The 18,027-nt window shown below is 44.1% G+C and overlaps 2 protein-coding genes across 20 annotated transcripts in view; one reads left to right on the forward strand and one right to left on the reverse strand.

Annotated features, from left to right (window-relative positions):
• Positions 1-6,763: 6,763 nt before the first annotated feature.
• atg4c (autophagy related 4C, cysteine peptidase) lies at positions 6,764-17,168 on the reverse strand. Of its 3 annotated transcripts, XM_023794515.2 has the most exons (12): positions 14,826-14,929; positions 14,480-14,542; positions 14,243-14,377; positions 13,800-13,883; positions 13,398-13,631; positions 11,667-11,994; positions 10,933-11,003; positions 9,790-9,938; positions 9,354-9,432; positions 8,641-8,717; positions 8,039-8,158; positions 6,764-7,589 (listed from the first exon to the last, which is right to left on the reverse strand). In XM_023794515.2, the coding sequence occupies exons 3-12, from the start codon at positions 14,316-14,318 to the stop codon at positions 7,431-7,433; spliced, it is 1,377 nt and encodes a 458-aa protein (XP_023650283.2). In that variant the 5' UTR covers positions 14,319-14,377; positions 14,480-14,542; positions 14,826-14,929; the 3' UTR covers positions 6,764-7,430. The 3 variants fall into 3 exon arrangements, with proteins under 3 accessions (XP_023650283.2, XP_023650285.2, XP_023650284.2); XM_023794517.2 differs by lacking the exons at positions 14,480-14,542; positions 14,826-14,929 and adding an exon at positions 17,028-17,168; XM_023794516.2 differs by lacking the exon at positions 14,480-14,542 and having other exon boundaries at positions 14,826-14,911.
• Positions 14,942-18,027, forward strand: part of dock7 (dedicator of cytokinesis 7) — a 47,256-nt gene continuing 44,170 nt past the window's right edge. For 11 of the 17 annotated variants that reach the window (XR_011982726.1, XR_011982727.1, XR_011982728.1 and 8 more), the window contains exons 1-2: positions 14,953-15,038; positions 16,483-16,570. Coding sequence is in view for 9 of the 17 variants with exons in the window: in XM_072699821.1 (XP_072555922.1) it covers positions 16,533-16,570 (38 nt within the window). In the remaining 8 variants the exon portion in view is untranslated. Of the gene's footprint in view, positions 15,039-16,482; positions 16,571-18,027 lie in introns of all 17 variants that reach the window. The other 6 variants (XR_011982722.1, XR_011982723.1, XR_011982724.1 and 3 more) reach the window with 2 other exon arrangements.

Consider the following 18,027-nt stretch of genomic DNA (forward strand, 5'->3'; position numbering starts at 1 on the left):
GTTAGCGCACATAGATCTCCGTAATTAAGGGGCCTGTAGCGCCTCTGACAGTCCAGTTGAATAAGGCGCCATTTTCAATTTGGGCTGGACCAGAGTCTGTAAGTATTGGCAGTATCCCAACACCTCAAAGCCAATTAACAGAATAAATAAAAATAGAACGCAATATCTGCACCAATACATTTAAAATGATCAAATCTAAAATAAAAATATAAATAATGTAAAAGACACATTATCAATCTATATTTAATTTTTTCCTAATATGATTCTACCAAGTAAGTTGTTCATAGGTATGTTTTTTGGTGATATTGTCCCCGGTGGCTACAAGGTTAATTCAGTACCAGTCTTCGAGCGTTGACTCTTAATGCAGGCAGAAGGGATTGTGGGAAATAAGTGAAGGGCTACACCATCACCGCGCATCCGAGCAGGAATTCCGTTAATTAAATCACTCTGACTGCGTTTACACTTCTGGCTGCTTAGGACGCGTGTGCGCTTGTGTGTGCGCATGGGCCGAGAATGGGGAGTTATTGATTCGGCCCCCTTCTCATTTTTATGGGGGGCGGCGGCATTGCAGCGTCGTTTGGGAGCCATTTTGACAGCGGCGCTGATGCTGTCGTGGGCAATTTGACGAGCCGGAAAGGGACGATGTGGGGGCTCTCAGCGGCGCATGGGGGGCCCTGCCGCGCCTCCTGCCTCGGCCCCGGAATCAATTCCCTCTGTTTACAGACCATTTCACAGCCCTTTACCTGAAACATCACTTGTGTCTGTCCCATACATACCAGAAGGCATATAATGGTTGAATTAGCATAATGGCTAAAGCACTGAGCTTGAAGCACAAAGGAAATGTCAACATGTTCCCTGCACTCAGGCAATCAGGAGCCATTAAGCTGCGTCGCTGGAAATATCATCAAGGTTAAATATAATCCCTGCCCCCCCCCCTCCCCGCCCCCCCCACACTCTGGCTCTTTAATTCAGAGCCTAATAGATGAGCCATAGAAATTGAAATGTTAGTAAACAGTCGCAGTTGCAGGTTTTGGGATCTCGTCCGATCGGCCCACTTACTCAGAACCACAAATAGACAGCTCCCCCCCCCCCACCCCGCCCCCACTGCTGAATAACTAGGGCGAGGTTTAAAAACCAAGTCAGGATACAAGAGCAGCCCCATTGGAGGAGAGCAGAGATTGGAGACCGGGTTCTTCACCCTCAGCACAGGGCATGGAGGGAGTGGGCTGGGTCTGGTCATGTGACCATGCCATGCTGCAAAAATGGCACCTTTATGTCTCCTTATCTGAACAAGTACCCAGCTTCTCATACAAAAGGCAAATCACAGTAGATTAATAGTTTTCATTAAAAATGTATGAGAAATGAGCATATATAAGATATACAGGAAGCAGCAAGACAGGGTAACATACTGAAGGAATGATGCCTTTTTTTTTTTTTTACTGAGGTAGGATGTTGAAACCAACAAGGTAGGCAGTGGTTCGCTAGGGGATTTGAACCAGCAACCCTCTGGTCACGAGCTTGGGTCCTTGTTCTGCATGTTTTCCTGTGGCCTGGCCAGCTACAGCCTGCTAATAACATGTGATTAAGACCATGTGACCTGGACTTAAACCCATGAAAAAGCCCTTTACCTCAAGGCTTCCTGAAAGTTCTGTTAGAACCCGTCACAGTACTGTAAAATTGAGGCGCAAAGCCATATTTAACCCAGCATGGAGGATCGCGTCTCCCAGCAATGTGCCCTTCAGGTAGAAATGAGTGCAGGGCTCAATATGACCTGATGAGTCTGCTCTCCGCCTTGTATTGACTGGAGCCTCAGAGGCGTATGCAGGTTGCCGGGGTAAACGATTGCATTTTACGGGGACTGCTGTCACTCCACCCAGTTGTCTCACGCCATTTTCTCAGGAGAGGGTGAGCACTACTGAGAAGAGACTGCAAGTTTGTGCATCAAGGCTAAAATTATGAGCAGCTTTCAATGAATAAAAAAGGACTTGAGTTCTTGCAACATGCCCAAAATCAACATCCATCGCTTCTTTTTCTTCTCCATTAATAGGTCGCGATCAGTTTGCATTCTTTGGCGTGTTCGATTCTAATAAAATAATCCAGTAGGTTCCTGACATGTGTGAAGCAGATTTTACATTAAAGAGTAAAGTTAAAAATTGTACTGGTCTCGCATCAAGTTGATCCTATTACAGGGTTTAAGATTCCTATCGCATTGTCCTGGGGGGGGGGGGGGCAGGAATCCGGCCAAAGGGATCAGTGCTAAGACGTCACCAAACATGGAGCGCTTGCAAGCGCAGATGAATAAATCTGTCTGGCTGGGAATTTAAATAACTTTTACAGTTTCATCTGTGTCTATTTGTTTCAGGGGTGATTTATGCCTGGGCTCTGGACGCGCATGTTTTTATCTTGCCTGTCTGTAGATTAAACCCGGATCAGCCTGAGGAAGCCTCTGTCTGACTGCTGTAATCCACAATTGGAGATGATCTTGTCTCTTAAAAAATTGCCAGCAGGCAGTGGTGCGGGTTTGCCGCAGAGGAAATCTCGCCCACTCTTTCCAGCGGAGTGCCGCTCCGCAGATGGCCGAACCCGGTAATCGGCGGCGGGCGGGTGGGCGGCTCTTGCGAGCGCCATCCTGGGTGCCCGCCTCAGTTGCGGCTAACAAGGAATTAGCCGCTTTTGTTTTCAACGCCGCCTCCTGCCCGGCACGTTAATTGATTGATGCTAAAAGTTTAGCAAATAAAGGCTAGGCCGCTAGCCCGCCGGCCCCCATCGGCAGCAGGCCAAGCCCTCAGAGAGCAGGCCGCTCTATTGAAACTGGCAGCTCGCAATTCGCCGACGCGGGCGGCTCCGTCATCCTGCTGGGGATGTGTGGGCGCTGCCGTTCCACGCGGGCCCACGGCTGAGAGACACATGTACTCCGGATCGGGGAATCAATAGAACACTTAATGAACAATTAGGGGAACATCTGCAGGGCTGTCAGAGGCCCATCTGTACATAGCTCAGAGGGAGGGGGCGGCAGCCCGGACAGGGCCTTCAGCACCATGCCCATCGCTCGAGGACATCACATCACCCCCCACCCTTCCCAACAACCACAGCCATTCATCCCATATTGACCCCTTTCACATTCTCTCTTCGCAGCTTGGGGAGGATTTATAAAAATATGGAAATGGCTTAAGCCAATCCGTCAGGGCCCCCGACACCCGAACAGACTGATAAATATCACAAATCCTGACGTTTAATTAAACAAAACAGACCACACTCCCGCTATGGGGTAATAAAATAAATATCGCAAATCGCCGCCGCGAACGCCGAGGTTGCGTCCTCACAAACCGGGTCAGACCGAATCGGTATCAGTTCCCAGAGCAAAGTCATTTCAAACATATTTTTGATGTGCAAAATATATTGTACAATGATGAGAGATGATCCCCCCTCTCGTGCTCAGAGCGGTGACCTTATATGCCAGTCATATAGAAAAATAGGCAGCGTCCGTAAAGAGGATGTTAGATAAGTTTAACCTTCTTGTCTCTGGTGGACATTTACGTATGGCTTACCGCCGCGTGACTGGCACGTATTATGGTTAATTAAGTATAAGTATTTGCACCCCGGAATGGAAATTCTTGTAATTGACCCAGAACATTCAGTCTTGCTTTATTAAAACTTCATTTAAAGAAGAACAACCCTACTGTAGTGAAGACTGCAGATATAATAGATTAGATGTGAATGCATTATGTATTTCATACAAGAAGGAGAGGAAGCTGAAACCTGCTTAAAAATATATTTTTAGTGCTGAATATTAATGTGTTCACACAAGCCACTGAATCATTTTAAATGTTCTTTTTTTAGGTTTTTAGGTATATATGTTAAAAAGACCTATATTTCAGGTGCACACGTGGCGTGGAGTTGAAAAAGTCATTAATGAATAAATTAATTTCTGCTCGCGGACCTTTGCCACGCATATATCCCATTTGACTCGTTCCATTTGTATAACTTTTCCCCGTTTTGATCTGACAGCCTGCACACTTAATCATAAGGTAAATCATAGCTTTTGTAACGTGAGCCAGGTACTTAGCCAGCACTGCATTGCGCGCAAATAAGTCGTAATACGAGTTTTCCCCTCTACGGATAGGTATACGCACAGATGACTTTTCTTTGCCCCGTTTCCCTCTTCACATTTCTCATTGAACCCTCGTCCAAATCCCCCGTTTAATATCGACGGATGAAGTATTTTAAAAAACTAAATAATTATCATACGTAAATTTTTTACAATTTTAATTTCTCGGTATTAAAAAAGGTTAGATTGTAACATCGGGTTGACTCGTTAGTGCAGGTACTGATTAAGTTGATTCACTGTGGCAATTACTGTCGAATCCCATTTAATTACTCTGGGTTTTATTGCGGCTTCCTCACAAAGCCGGCAGTAATGGATGGGCGCCCTAAGGAAAATGAGGTTGCGGGGAGTGTGACTATGAGAAAGGCGTAGCGGGGAAGACGGCGGACAAAGATGCGGCCCCCCAGCACCCCGCGTCGGGGACTGACAGATGCGTCACTGCCAGCGGGGCTCTCAGGTCCGGCGTCACGGCATCCCCGCGTTACGTGTCACCGCTGTCCGGTTCACCGACTTTCACCGGCAAGTGCAGCCGCAAACATGGGCAGCTAATAGGAAGCCGTAAAATGACGCCTTGCGCTGGCACTTCGATCAAAGCGGCGTCAATCCGGACCTAACGCGATCTCACGCCGGATCGATGGACACGTGGTCATCAAGCGCAATTCATTCAAGCGGAAAAAGCAAATGAAGGAATTTATAAATGATTAGAAATAATAAACGTGCAAAAAGATGAGTGAGACTTCGTAAAAGAGACTTTGGGAACAGGTTTGGGCATTATTTACGCCCTGTCTACCGTGAGCAGATATTTTTAGGCGCTGACTAAAAGCTGGGTACCCTTTGTAGAAAATATGGGACTCCCAGTCTAACGTAAATCAGCCGCTTTCCGCACACACGCATAAATAAAAATTGGGATTTGCCACGAAACCGTGAGACGTTTTTTGGCCGTTTAGAAATACTGAAGCGTTCCATTCCGCCTTTGTGCGTATATATCTTTCTCGCGGAGATGGTGCTGTCCGTCACTGTCGTCATGGATCATTCTTAATAACATAAATTAAGGATAACATAAATTAAGGATTATTTTAAGTTAAAAAATAAGTTAAATAACTTTTGGACACTGCACATAAGTTCCATAGTTTCGTCTGTTATCTCCTGAGCACAAGTAGACGAATCTGGTGGGTTTTGAGTATTGCGTGATGTCAAAATCAGTCCACGTAAGTTAAATGCAGTTACCCTCGCGACAAGTATCACGTCTCATAGGTAAAGCTTGTTATATATTTTTCCCAGTTACCATCCAAACATCGATCTTAAGCTTAAAACCTCAACACAGCCTTGCTGTTCTATTTATGACAATTATAACCACGATGGAAAAAAAATTGAGGACGGGCGCGCTACGGACTTTGGGCATAATGACGCCTCTCATAGATTCCCTTTTAACTGAGGAATTTGCTCAGTGGCACAGATCAGATTTTCAGGAATCTGCAGTGTCAATGAAACTATTGGCAGCTGTGTTAACAGGGCCGGGATGGGCTTTGTACAACAGGACAGTTATTACATTTCCCCTGAGACTATGAATCATTAATCAAATATTCATACGTCCCTGTAAATACACCCCGAACACAGCAGCCCCTTAGTCCCCTCGCCCCCAGCACAAGTGGCCTTTCATGTGGGGCTGACAGACCCACCCCCCCACCACCACCACAAAACAGACTAGCCTGTCGTGCCTTCTTAATACCCCCGCCCCTCCTCGCCGGTTTTCCTAAAAACAGACCCATACGAATTTACGGACCACAGACAAAGTGACAAAACACAAAACGATCCCATTATCATCGGGCGGCGTTGACTGCGAGGGCCACGGCGATGGACAGACGCGCGATTCTTCCTCCCAGTCCCCCCAGTCAGAGGGGTAACTTTTTCCCCAAACGATCTCCTAATCCGAGGCCATGCTCCTATTAATACAAGAATTTGTATTTAACATGAAAACAAGCATGCATTGCTCAAACGGAGCGGCAAGCGCTAAATGAAACATGACAACACTGCATTCTGCATGGGGAAATTTCCTTTCTCCTCCTTGCCAGGACACAATCGGCCGTTGTGTTGTCGAGTGACATTTTTCTGTGTCGGTGTAATGGGCTGTAGAAGCGGTTAGTGCGTGCGATTCATTTCAATTTCATACATTTTAGTGAATCTGGAAAAGCCTTTGCAGATATAAACATATCAAACACAACCGGTCTCAGTAGTTTGCGTAACCGACTCTGCATATGCAATAAAGTTTAAAAATAAAAATAAAACACGCTATTGTGGTTGATTATACACCAGCATATTTGTATTAATGAATATTCAAAAGACAAGATATAAAGTTGTGCATATCTGGGAAGCACACTTATATAAGAATAAAGCAAATGCTTTTTGTTTAAAAAATAAAAACTTGATCGTTAGATAATTGTAAAGTAGGCCTATTTGTCATTACAAATTCCATTACAAGCAACAGTGTAACTGCTTAATTATCAAATGTTAGATAAAAATTAGCTTTAGCTTGCGTAACTGTTTCAAAACGTATTTTTTTCTGTAAACGGCGGTAATTCTTCATCGAGTGCTTGCAAAAAAGCTCCTAAACACTGAATTTCCTTAGCTGCGGATGAGGAATTACAATCATACCCATAGTGCTGTATCGTGCATTTATTATTTTATTGATTCTAAACGAAACCAAGTACCGCTCGACTACACAATTAAGCTGAAAGTTTCCAAGAAGCACTTTCTTGTTTAGTATTTGGTTTTCTAAAAGCTGTAACAGTGTTGCACAGTGTCCACATCACACCACATTGGTAAGAAGGTCTTTAAAGGTGATTCACTGCCTACTTAATATGTGACAAGTATCTTTTTCTGTCATAACAAGGTTTCTGTGTAACATAACAGGATCACAGTGAATTCCCCAGGCTGCAGCTAACACAGCACAGCTCTACTTAGCAAGGCAAATGTTTTCTCTTTTTTCGGCTAAATTATTTTCTTTCATTGACCGGCTTCATCCTTCCACCCACAAGATGCCACGTTCCTCGTACCGTCAAACTGAGCTACGCTGCCATCCGCACCTACCACGCACACGTCAGTCACTTTCAGTGCGGTCGCAAAACAAACGAGAGAGTCTACAGCAGTAATCTACCCGCTAATTGTCCTTCTTTTCCCAGTATGGCTTGATTAGAAATGAGCTCGTGATGGGAGTGCTGGCGGGGGCCGCAAGGATCGCAGGATTACAGTACAAGCGATCAAAGCGGGAGCGAGCAGCGCCGTTTCCGCGGCCGCGCCATCGGCATGCCGTCGGACGCTGGGGGCCTCACAGCAGCACGAAGTCTCCGGACGTAGCGCCGGTTCTCCTCGACTCCCCCAGGAAAGGCCACTCGCGGGACTGCGGGCGAGAGAGGTCATAATCCTGCCCATGACCCTTCATTAAGGTGAACGCTGGGTATTTCTCTTTCGCTGAGAGTCGCAGCACCTGAAATATGAGAGACCAGAAAAAGAAAGAATCTGTAAGCACCGTGCATTCCTCGACAATTTACCATATCTCTATGACCTCTGGAAATCTAGGAAAATAGTCCAAATAAACCTAAGGCAGTGGCAGTACCAAACCTCATTTAGCCTATTTTCATCTCAATAATTAATTTCTATTCCAGAGTGCAATATCTTCCCACATTATTCATAACATTTTTTTACACCAGCTTTTCATAAAGCACATTTTATGAATTATTTTCCAAACAGAAATTACATTTTAATTTGCATCTTTACAGCTCTCACCATCAGCTGCACGAACATGAGTAAATGTAAATCCTTTAGATTCAAAGACAAATACCGCCACCACCTGGCCAAATCCCTAAAATGCACCCTACAGAAGCACTCTCGCCCTCCGTTCCACGATTAAAAAAAAAAGTCTTTCTTCTCACAAACCTTTGACAGCTCCTCGCTGATCTGCTCGTAATCCCGGACATTTCTGGAGTAAAAACCAATCGTGCAGCTTGGGTCCATCTTGTTGAAAGGCATCTTCTTTGGTGACGGACAGTGGTAAGACTACGATGCAGAGACACCGAACTCAACCCTCAATCTGGATCTCACAACATCCACTCACCTCTGTAAACAAACTACACACTCTCCACAAAGAGTTAAACCACTTAAATCCACTTTAAACTCAAAACCAACAATAAAGGATGTTCTGGTTTAAGAGCTTAAATTCATTTTGCAGGCACATTCAAAATAATATTACCATCACTTATAAGGACATGTTAGTTACCTATGTCAAGGATAGCCTAAATCTTTAAGCATCTACATGAATATTCAAAATAGCATGAAACATCATCATTAAGAAAAATAAAGCGTATGAACAGGGTATTGCCCATTACTACACTATTGACAGCATGTGATGGGGATGAAGCACATCTGCAGTCCACCGTAATTGGCCTAGGCTCATTTGGTTTCATATCTTTAACTACTAACAGAAAGTATTAAATTCACATTACTGAAAACACAGTCAGCTCTTTGTAATTTCACATTACCTCTAGGGGGAAATCGCTTGTGCTGACATCCACAAAAGACTGACAGTAATGAGGATCCATGTAAATCAAGCTGTCATCTACAAGGACAAAACAAAAGACAAGTTATTCAAAAAACATCCTGTTATTAGAATGTGTATCCTCCAATTTCTATGCAAAACAGCTCACAGACTCCAGCCTCCGTCAGACATTTTACAGCCAAATGTGCACCTAAGTGATTTTTTTCGCCTCCACAGACGAATTAAATTCAACATGCGGGTACATATTGTGGGATTTGTACATTTTTTATCCGATGCAGAAGCTGTCATTTAATTTTTGTGAGAGGAAATTACTTTTACAAACACGCAATTATGATGGAAAATCTGCATATGATAGATGTCAGCCGGCAGGGAAAACGTATGGCTTGTCATTTAGACAATACGCGGCACTGCATCTCCAGTCGGTAAAATGTTAATGTGTAAATATTGACTGCCAAGGTGTACAACTGAAGGTTCCCCCCGGCCTGTGAGGGTGATGGGGAGTGGGCCACGGCACACCGCCCTAACTTATGCATGCGACTTATGGAAATGGACCGCGAGCTCGATGTGGGAGCCTCAGGCGTGATGAATGGGCCAGCGCCGGCGGGTCAGGCGATGCAAGGAGGGCGGAGTCCACGCAGGAGCTTCTGCTAAAGGAGAAATGTACTCAAATTAAGACCCCAGCGGGTCCACACTGACCTTGAAATCCCACAAAGTGGTAGGCCTGCTTGGGTTTGCCACCGATGATGCCCAGGCAGAACTCCAGGCTTAAAATCCCCTGGAAAGAGGAACGGGAAGACGACAGGACAGCTTACCGTGACACCAAAGTACTTGGTACTGGTTATGACAGGTGCATTTAACATGACACAGTCTGAGTACTTGGTATTGTTTATTTTAGCTGTAGTACAGGAGCATTTAGCCTGACGCAGTCGGAGTACTGTTATTTTCTGCTATACTACAGGGGGCATTTAGAATGACACGGAGTATTTGATATCAGTTTTGTTAGATATGTTATAGGGGTGTTTTCCATGATACAGTCCGAGTACTTGGTATCAGTTATGTTAACTGTGTTGCAAGGCTGTGTTGCTAGGATAACACAGTCATAGTACTTGGTATTGGTTATGTTAGCATTTACCTTAACAAAGTCCAGGTACTCGGTGTTAATTTTCTCCCCCCCAAGCCTGATGGGGATGAGAATCATGACGGCTCGGCAGTCCATGTGTGCAGTAGTCCCTGGTCTCGGAGGCAGCCCTCTGTGGCTGTCGATGACGTTGCCACTGTAAACTGCCAGTGAGGGGCAACATCATTCACCACATGCAATGCACAATGTCCAGAGCTGTGATCAACTGAGGCACTGTCATCAGTGCTTGGGAGCCCCACCAACTTTTCATGCCCAAGCCCAGTTCACACTCCGCTTGCCCACATTGTTACTGTCGCCCAGTACACATGACGTAAATTTCATCATCAGGAGTGTCTGCACAGGCAGCCCAGATTTCGAGTATTGCAGACTTCTTTATCTGTTCACAACAACTGCACATGTGCAAGGAATACTAGATGTTTCTGTAGATGGAATCTGATGGGCTACTGGAATATCACAACCATCTATATTACATGGACAAACGTATTATGTACATGAAAGTCAACACACTCCACTGTAAGCGGACCGTAACAGCATACGGACAAGTGGAGCATGAACTAGGCTTAATTTACTGCCCGTTCATGCCACGAAGGCTGTACCGTACTGGCTCCTCTGAACATACTGAGCAAATACTGTCAAAGGACGGTACGATAATCTCTCTGACATCCTGTTGGATGTGCAGTGATGGCATTCACGTGCTAAAAAGTACATTATTCTCTGCAAAACAGCTGCTCTGCAAGCGGGAGCCTCCCTGGCCTCCTTCACTAATGGGGACCATGACGAGGGCAGGTCTGCAGTGCCCTTGCAGTGCAGTGACCATCTTCACATGTACGTCTTCATCCCGACCTGCAGCCTATTGGCCTGTTTTAGATCTTTCATGTTTAACAGCTGGTTGACTGCATGGTTTTTCTGACATCTTGGTGCCATGACTTCTGCTTACCCCCCCACTATTCCCTGGCGGACAGTCATAAGAGGGGAAGACAACTCTGGCCTGGTATTAAGAAAAATGACTTTAATCAAAATGCAAGGGCAGCACCCCAGAGCGCTCTGGCTGAGCCAAACCGCAACGCGTGCTTCAGACGAGGGGTTGGGCAGCTTCTGAGCACAGGCTTCTGGCTAAGGAAGCCTCATTTTTCATACCTGTGCAGTCCTGAGCAACATAAACCGTTATGCCTCGCAGTTCAGGGTCTGCTGCCTCCTCAACAGCTTTTCTAGGAGAGAGAAAGGCCTACATTCAAATCCTCGCCTATATCTGTTTCCGCTCAGGACCTTCCAGAAATCTAAAAACAACAGTCACACCCAGTCACATAGCTAATGGGCGTCCACTGATGAAAACAGCACGGCTGAGTAGATGTTATGTTGTAAGCAATTATATTTTGAAAACTGGCAAGGAGCTTTGAATTCAATGTCAAAGAGAAAGTCACGCAGAGACATTAAAGTTCTGTGCAAAACTCTAAGCGAATTTTCTAGAGGTTGACAAAGTAAAATTGAGAATAGGGTGTATTTCCATTAATGTAGGCCATGCAACTAATACTTGCCATTTATCATCCCATGAAATTAAAATCCATGTCTTGTACTTCAACAAGGAGAGAGCTCACCATGAGTTAGTAGCTTTAGAAGAACGAATTAAACACTCTATATCAAGTCCTACGTTTCAACTAAATCGCAAATTCCGTTTTCCACCGCTATTTTGCAGTTTTTTTCCCACTTGCCTAAAAGTCACCTCAAGCGACCATAAGAGCTTATTTTTACGTTATTTGAGTGTTTACATTTTGAAAAATGTGTAAAACCCAGGTCAATGGGAATGCCACTAGTCATTGCATTCTCTCTGCCATACTCTACACATTTAACCTCAGACCACTGCGTATCCTTACCTCAGGATGTGGGCCACCACAGCTGGCCCGTACCAATCCCCGGCCTGTTTTCCCGACGACCGGCCACACTCCACCAACTTGTGCATGCCCAGCTGAGCAGAGGGGAGGTCCCCAAACCAGGACACCACCTTGCGGTGGTACGCCTCTGGCAGAGTGACACTGGCCTCTGCTGCCAGTCCAGTCTGGGTCATGGATGTGGCACCTGCAACAGCGTGCCTTTCCCCCTGAAGGGACGACTCCAGAGACGCCACCAACTTCTTAGCAGCATTGCTGGTCCATGATTCTGTGTCCAAAGTCGGGAGGCTCAAGGCATAGGTCCACGTCCAATCTAAGAAAGATAATTGATTATATTTCTAAATATCCCACCTGTGGACATGTATTGCTTGCCTGCAGTAGTGAACTCACTGGAAATAACAACATCATTAACATGGTAACCCAGAAATAAAATGCCTTCAATTGACTTATGATCAATAAATCAAACTTTATTTACATTCACTACCTTAATTACATTGTGCTTCTTTTATGACTAGTCATTTGCTTAACACCATATTAATAATTAAACAGAATAAGATACACAACAAACACCTCCTGTAAGCAACTTTCTAGTTTTTGTTGTTGATCAGTCATTGCTAGACAAACAGATCAGAATTCTTTAAAAAAAAAAAAAAAAAAACATCTCACTCATTCTTTTCGGTCCCTAAAAAAACAAACAAAACTTTAATTATATATTACTCTCTTCCACGGAAAAATATATCATCTTATTTCACAATCCAGATGCTGTAAGACTGAAGACACTGGAAATGTGTAGCGTTAAAGAGCCCAGTGACAGTATTTCAGCTTTATTGCACTTTACCATTGCATGTCTATTGGGCCCCTTTGGTCAGGAGATGGGTGTGTCCCGTGTTGTAAAAATGGTAGAGGCACAGCATGAGGGCATTACGATTACGACCTTGCCGAATGTCAGAAAGTATAATTGATCAATAAATATATTTAAGTGGCAATTAGTGACTTTATAGACAGAAATATCTTTAATGGCACATTTCAGACTCAATATAAGAGCAAGTTAGTACTTAAATATTGTTTTCCAAATGACTGCATAAAAATACATTATAGATCTAGTCTTTCTCTATCCATTTGCTTTTATTTTACAATCTATAGGTCATCAGATGACCATAAACTGCTTAACCCACAGAAAACCTACTTTTGGGAACCAAGTGAATTGCTGATGACCTTAACATATTTCCCAAAACAGCCACAAAAAACATACAGAACTTAGTTCGCAAAAATTCATGTAGTTCTCTAACTGACAAAAACAGTCATTTGGCGCTGGTTCTTTTCATTTAGAACAATTATTTTTGTAGGAAATCACCTGACATTTTACAGAAGTGAGATTCTTTTAGTTTCAAATTTATGGGACAGCTGCCAGGCATTTACATTTGTCTGGTTTTTGTCATGATCAGAATGATAAGATATATATTGCTTTTATATTTCAATTTCATTACAGATATTCAGATATCTGAAAAGGGAAGCAGAAGAAGGTACAGAGGAAGATCAAGCTTGGTCAAAAAAACAAAACAAACAAAATTAAGAGTCCAAGCAGAAATAAAATGACAAAGGCAGTTATCAGAAAAACAAACCATGAAACAAACAAGAAAACCTTGAAAAAGAAAAGAGGACAGAGAGGACGGAGAAACCCTGCTAGGGGTTTGATTGATGCTGAAGGGAACTGACCTCGGCCCAGGAAGTGGAGGAGGAGGGCCTGAGCCAGCATCATTTGGCCCGCCCTCAAAGTGCAGCCCCAGCCGCAGTCCGAGGTGAGTCCGGAGCCTCGGAGGGCGGGGAACTCCTCCCGATAGGTCAGCCACACGCGGGACGCAAAATCCTGCCGAAATGCTTCCACGTTCCCGGCCACCAGTTCATAATCTGAAGGTGCAGTGCTGGAGCTCTCCAAAGGGTCGTCAATGTCTGCAGGATCATCAGGAAGAACAAAGCACACCAACCAACACATCACAGCGGGACCTCAACAGTACAGGGACATGAAGGGTGGATATTTAAATGCCTGCACACCAGAGTTTAGCCACTGACAAAAAAAATAATAATGATCATTTACACAAAACAAATGTGTGACTTTACCTTCAGCCTTAAAATGATAGCATTTTCCCAGGAGGAAGACTGGAGAATTTCGGCTAAAATACGTCTTTGATTTCAGCACCCAGCCTATATTGTCAAGCAAAACACAGGTTAAACACCTTTTCAAGAACCCCATACCTGTGACATGGGGATTTTTTCCCCATAAAAATAACTTTGGTTAAATCCGTGGAGATGAATTGGTATGACAGGCATTGTCAGAGTAGCAAGGACAAATCAACATTTCGATGGTTATCAAGTCTTATTACAGCAGATGATGGCAAGGCATCCGTCACATGAGCCCTAACGCTCGGAGCCCTTCATCCTAAATCTCATACGCTATCTCCGCATCTACGCCACACCAACGAGATGAAAGACTGAGATGTGAGCGCTTGTTTCATGCCTCAGCGGCTCCACGGCGTCGCCACATGGCCTTCGCCTGCACTTACTGTATTTCACATTGTTCCAGGCCGACATCAATCTCGTCTTCAGTTTATCTACCTCGTCTTTATCTTTGTTTTCCATCGTGAGCGCCAAGGAACGGAACCCATTCCAGCTCTGGGTGACTGCAACCACTCTGTGAACTAACCGGTGATAATAAACAGGGTATGTTAAATAACGGCAATGGTGATTAAATAAAATATGACGCCTTGCGCTGACATTAAAAGTTCAAAATATTAATTCACCCCCTTTGCTGCAGGTTCTGGACCCCAAGTTTCAGGTTCGCTGGGGTGGTCGAGGGTGCCAATCTGGTATTAACATACTCAGGTTAATGTCAGTGCTTGTAAATGTTACACTGTGTGATGAGTTTAAATATTTATTATTTTTTTGGCGCACAGTCGCCTGGTTATGTCGCGTGTGACTTCGCTTTATGTAGCGAATTAGCATAGCATGCTAACGGGCTACTTTTATCACACCCATTTCTGGTAGAGGTAGCAGCTCTGGCTCATTACCGTTAACCTCAACTGATGTACGAACAAAACTTTACCAATAAAAACAAGGGGGAAAGACCGGTGGCCAACACCGCGTTACCTGTTCGACCACGGATAGCCGGTCTGCTAACCAGTCGCCGTGGAAATGTTTACAATTTAGGGGAAGCGCGGCGATGGGTGACGCTGTTTGCGTCATGACGCGTCATGACGCACGGAAGCGTGATCTGTGATATTGTCAACATCGCGCAACGGCTGCGCGCTTCTGCTTCTGTGAGGATGTATTAGTTTCAAAAATTTCCAGTGTCCAGAAATGGTACGTCATTATTGTTATTATTAAAGAATGGTTGTTTTTTATGTGCTGAATATAATGCTTTTATTGTCATTGCAAAAAGTAGGTACAACGAAATTAACATGCGGTAAAATATTAAAATTTAGTCAATTTCTAGGGCAGGTGACAAACAAAAATTGTAAGCTGTGGGAACAAGGGATAGATCTTTAACCCTCTATCCATCTCCATCAGCAACACACCAGTCCATCACAGGACAAGTATACGCTTGGAGCAATTAACCTGTACAGACTGGGGGGGGGAACAAGGTACCCCGAGGAAATCCGTGTAACATCATATGCAAACTGCACAAAAAACAGCGAGGGTGTGCAAATGAGCCACTGTGCTGCCAGTCTTTGCTTAGATATACAGTATGTATCTTCGGAACTACAAATGAAACCAAATTTTCAATATTTACATGCATGCTATTGCACTCTTACGGTGATATTTAATGGTGATAATGCTCCTTCTTTTCATTACTATTATTATCATCATCATCATCATCATCATTATTATTATTATTATATAATGATATTAACAACAATAATAATAACCGGTGCTAGTTGACCGGTATATAATATATTTGTCTATACTCAGCATGAATCATAAGCCTTTTGCCCTATGCCGCCTGCAATTGGCTTCATGCCCAACTGTGACCCTATACAAGATAAGGAATTGAAAGATGGATGGAACCTTTTAACATGTTGTTTCAGTTTAGTTATGACTGGATTATGAATCTCACAGTTTAAAATGATTGGGGAATTGTAAAAATCGAGGTTACATTAGGTCTATATACAGTATATTATATATTTTTACATTGAATGAAAGTGTGAATCGTATTATAATTTCAGCCATCATTTATTATTAAAATACGGCAAAACAACAACTCAGTGTCGTATGAACATGGGTGTTGGCAGAATAATGAAAATTATTAATTTTATATGAAAGTAAACGATCGGTCTCAAGAAAAGAAAATCATGGACAGGAAAGCGCAATAAACGGAGCCCTCAGGAAACTATACTGCTGAATAAAGGCTGTCGGCGGCACGCACTTCACAGCTTATTATCCAGCACAATTGTTTCCTAACTGCTCAGGATATGAGTCATGTTGCACCAGGGCCAAAAAAATCACTGCATTATCCATCCCCAGAAGACAAGAGTTTCACTTTAGCCGGCGAAAAAAACTTGCTTTTCAAAAAACACTTTTTCACACTTATGACTTTACGACAGAATCCTCCTGCACTTTCCGATAAATCGCTGGAAACCAAGAACATCCTTAAGTTTTGTAAATATTTGAATTTGTTGCTCGATTCACTTCTCATTCGTCTTTAATTTTACGCAATAGAATGCGTGAGACGGTTTTTTTTTTTTACCGTGCGCGTTTTGTTTGGAGTTTACGGTAGCGATCCCAGTCTCTTTTTTTCCTTCGGCAGTAGCAGAGGTCTGGAGAACCAGGGAATTCAAGCAATAAGCGGCTACGGCTATGGCTGAGCGCCGCGCCTTCGCCCAGAAAATCAGCAGGTAAGGCGGCTTTGGGGCTTTCTAATGCCAGGGATTGCGCTGCCGTGCGTTCCTTAACCTCCGATTTACTACGGCTGTTCGATAGAAATGCTTCGGAGCTGCCCATTTACACCTTATACATTCCCAAATAAGGCCTAGCTGAAAAGATGCCCCGGTGACCCGCCCAGTGTCCCGAACACATATCAATATTTTTCTCGATCGCATCAATGTATCCGTCGCCTTTTAATGTAGCGAGTCGCGGAAACAATGTTTGCCCAGACGATGATATAAGCAGGTTTTCTACGGCGTGAATGCGCGGTGTAATGAAGTGTCGTTTGATAAGTCTCTAATGGGGAGGGGGTCAGGACGCGTAGCTCGGTCAGTGGGTGCCATACTGACACAGTCGCCCCCCCCGTCCCCGATCCACATGTCATATCCCCAGAATCAGGGTGGCCAACGTGTCACCCCAAACTCTCACCTCTGCTGGAAAGGCGAAAATGAAGGGACTGCGGTAATAGAGGGGGTTCCTCACATCAGCACTGAGGGTGAACAAAGGATCCCGGTGGGTAGTAGAAGTGCCGACACTAACCTGCCGGAGCAGTAATAACTGCAGAGGAATTAAAATAAATGTCATTCGCTGGGTGCTGACTTGGTCATTAAGTGAAACAGTTAAGGCAAACACCGGTTGTGTTTTATTCGTTTTTTTTTCTCAGAGCATACAAAATGGCTTGCCAGTGTTACTTTATCTGCTCTACATAACAGGCTTGGTGAAGTTGCGTTGCTGGGGCAATCCGCTTTGCCAGCGGGCTGTGAAGCGCTGATAACCCGTGAGCTCTGTCCCGACACGTTGCTGTCCCGCTGCTGCGTTTTATTTACTTTAAAGCGGCAATTTGCGCCTGTCTTCCAGTGCCATGGTAAAGTAGCGAGATTCATGCAAGAATACGGATATTTATGGGATGTTTATTCAGCGTGGCACGGTGGGATTTTCGTATTTTTTTTCCCCCAGAAACGTGTTTTCTGGCGTCTGCAACACGACCGTTTATGTCCATTTTTCGGGAACTCGTGCGTTCAGCGTTACTTCGTTTACTTCACATATTGCATTTAGTTGTTGTTGGAGATGCATTTTGCTCGTTTTATGAAAATGTAGTTAAACTTTCCTCTTGCGTTTCCCCCCTATAATAACGATGGGGGGGTCAGACCTCCATGCTCACCGAAACTCGGAGGGTTACTGATTATCTCCGCTATGACAAGCCAGAGGCGCCGAAGCTTATGCTGATATTCCTTTTAAATATAAAGGCATTTGGTCAGAAAAAAGTCATATGACAAATGATCGGTTTCTTTGGTCTTTGAACTTTTTAGTTCAACAAGCACATGTTTTGTATATTATTTTTAAAACATCTTGGATTGAAGCCTAATGTCTTGGACTGATTTAAGCATGGTTTTGGATGAAAGCCACATGTGCTATATATATATTGCAT

Source organism: Paramormyrops kingsleyae, chromosome 15, assembly GCF_048594095.1.
Source record: "Paramormyrops kingsleyae isolate MSU_618 chromosome 15, PKINGS_0.4, whole genome shotgun sequence".
Classification (NCBI taxonomy): domain Eukaryota; kingdom Metazoa; phylum Chordata; class Actinopteri; order Osteoglossiformes; family Mormyridae; genus Paramormyrops; species Paramormyrops kingsleyae.

Excerpts from the sequence above, each read along its gene's own strand:
- atg4c (XM_023794517.2), bottom strand. The coding sequence starts at position 14,318 with ATGGAAAACAAAGATAAAGACGAGGTAGATAAACTGAAGACGAGATTG. Across the intron at positions 9,433-9,789 it reads AGTACCTGGACTTTGTTAAG|GGGATTTTAAGCCTGGAGTT; the intron begins GTAAATGCTAAC and ends TCCTCTTTCCAG. Across the intron at positions 8,159-8,640 it reads CAAGCGATTTCCCCCTAGAG|TCTTACCACTGTCCGTCACC; the intron begins GTAATGTGAAAT and ends TCTGCATCGTAG.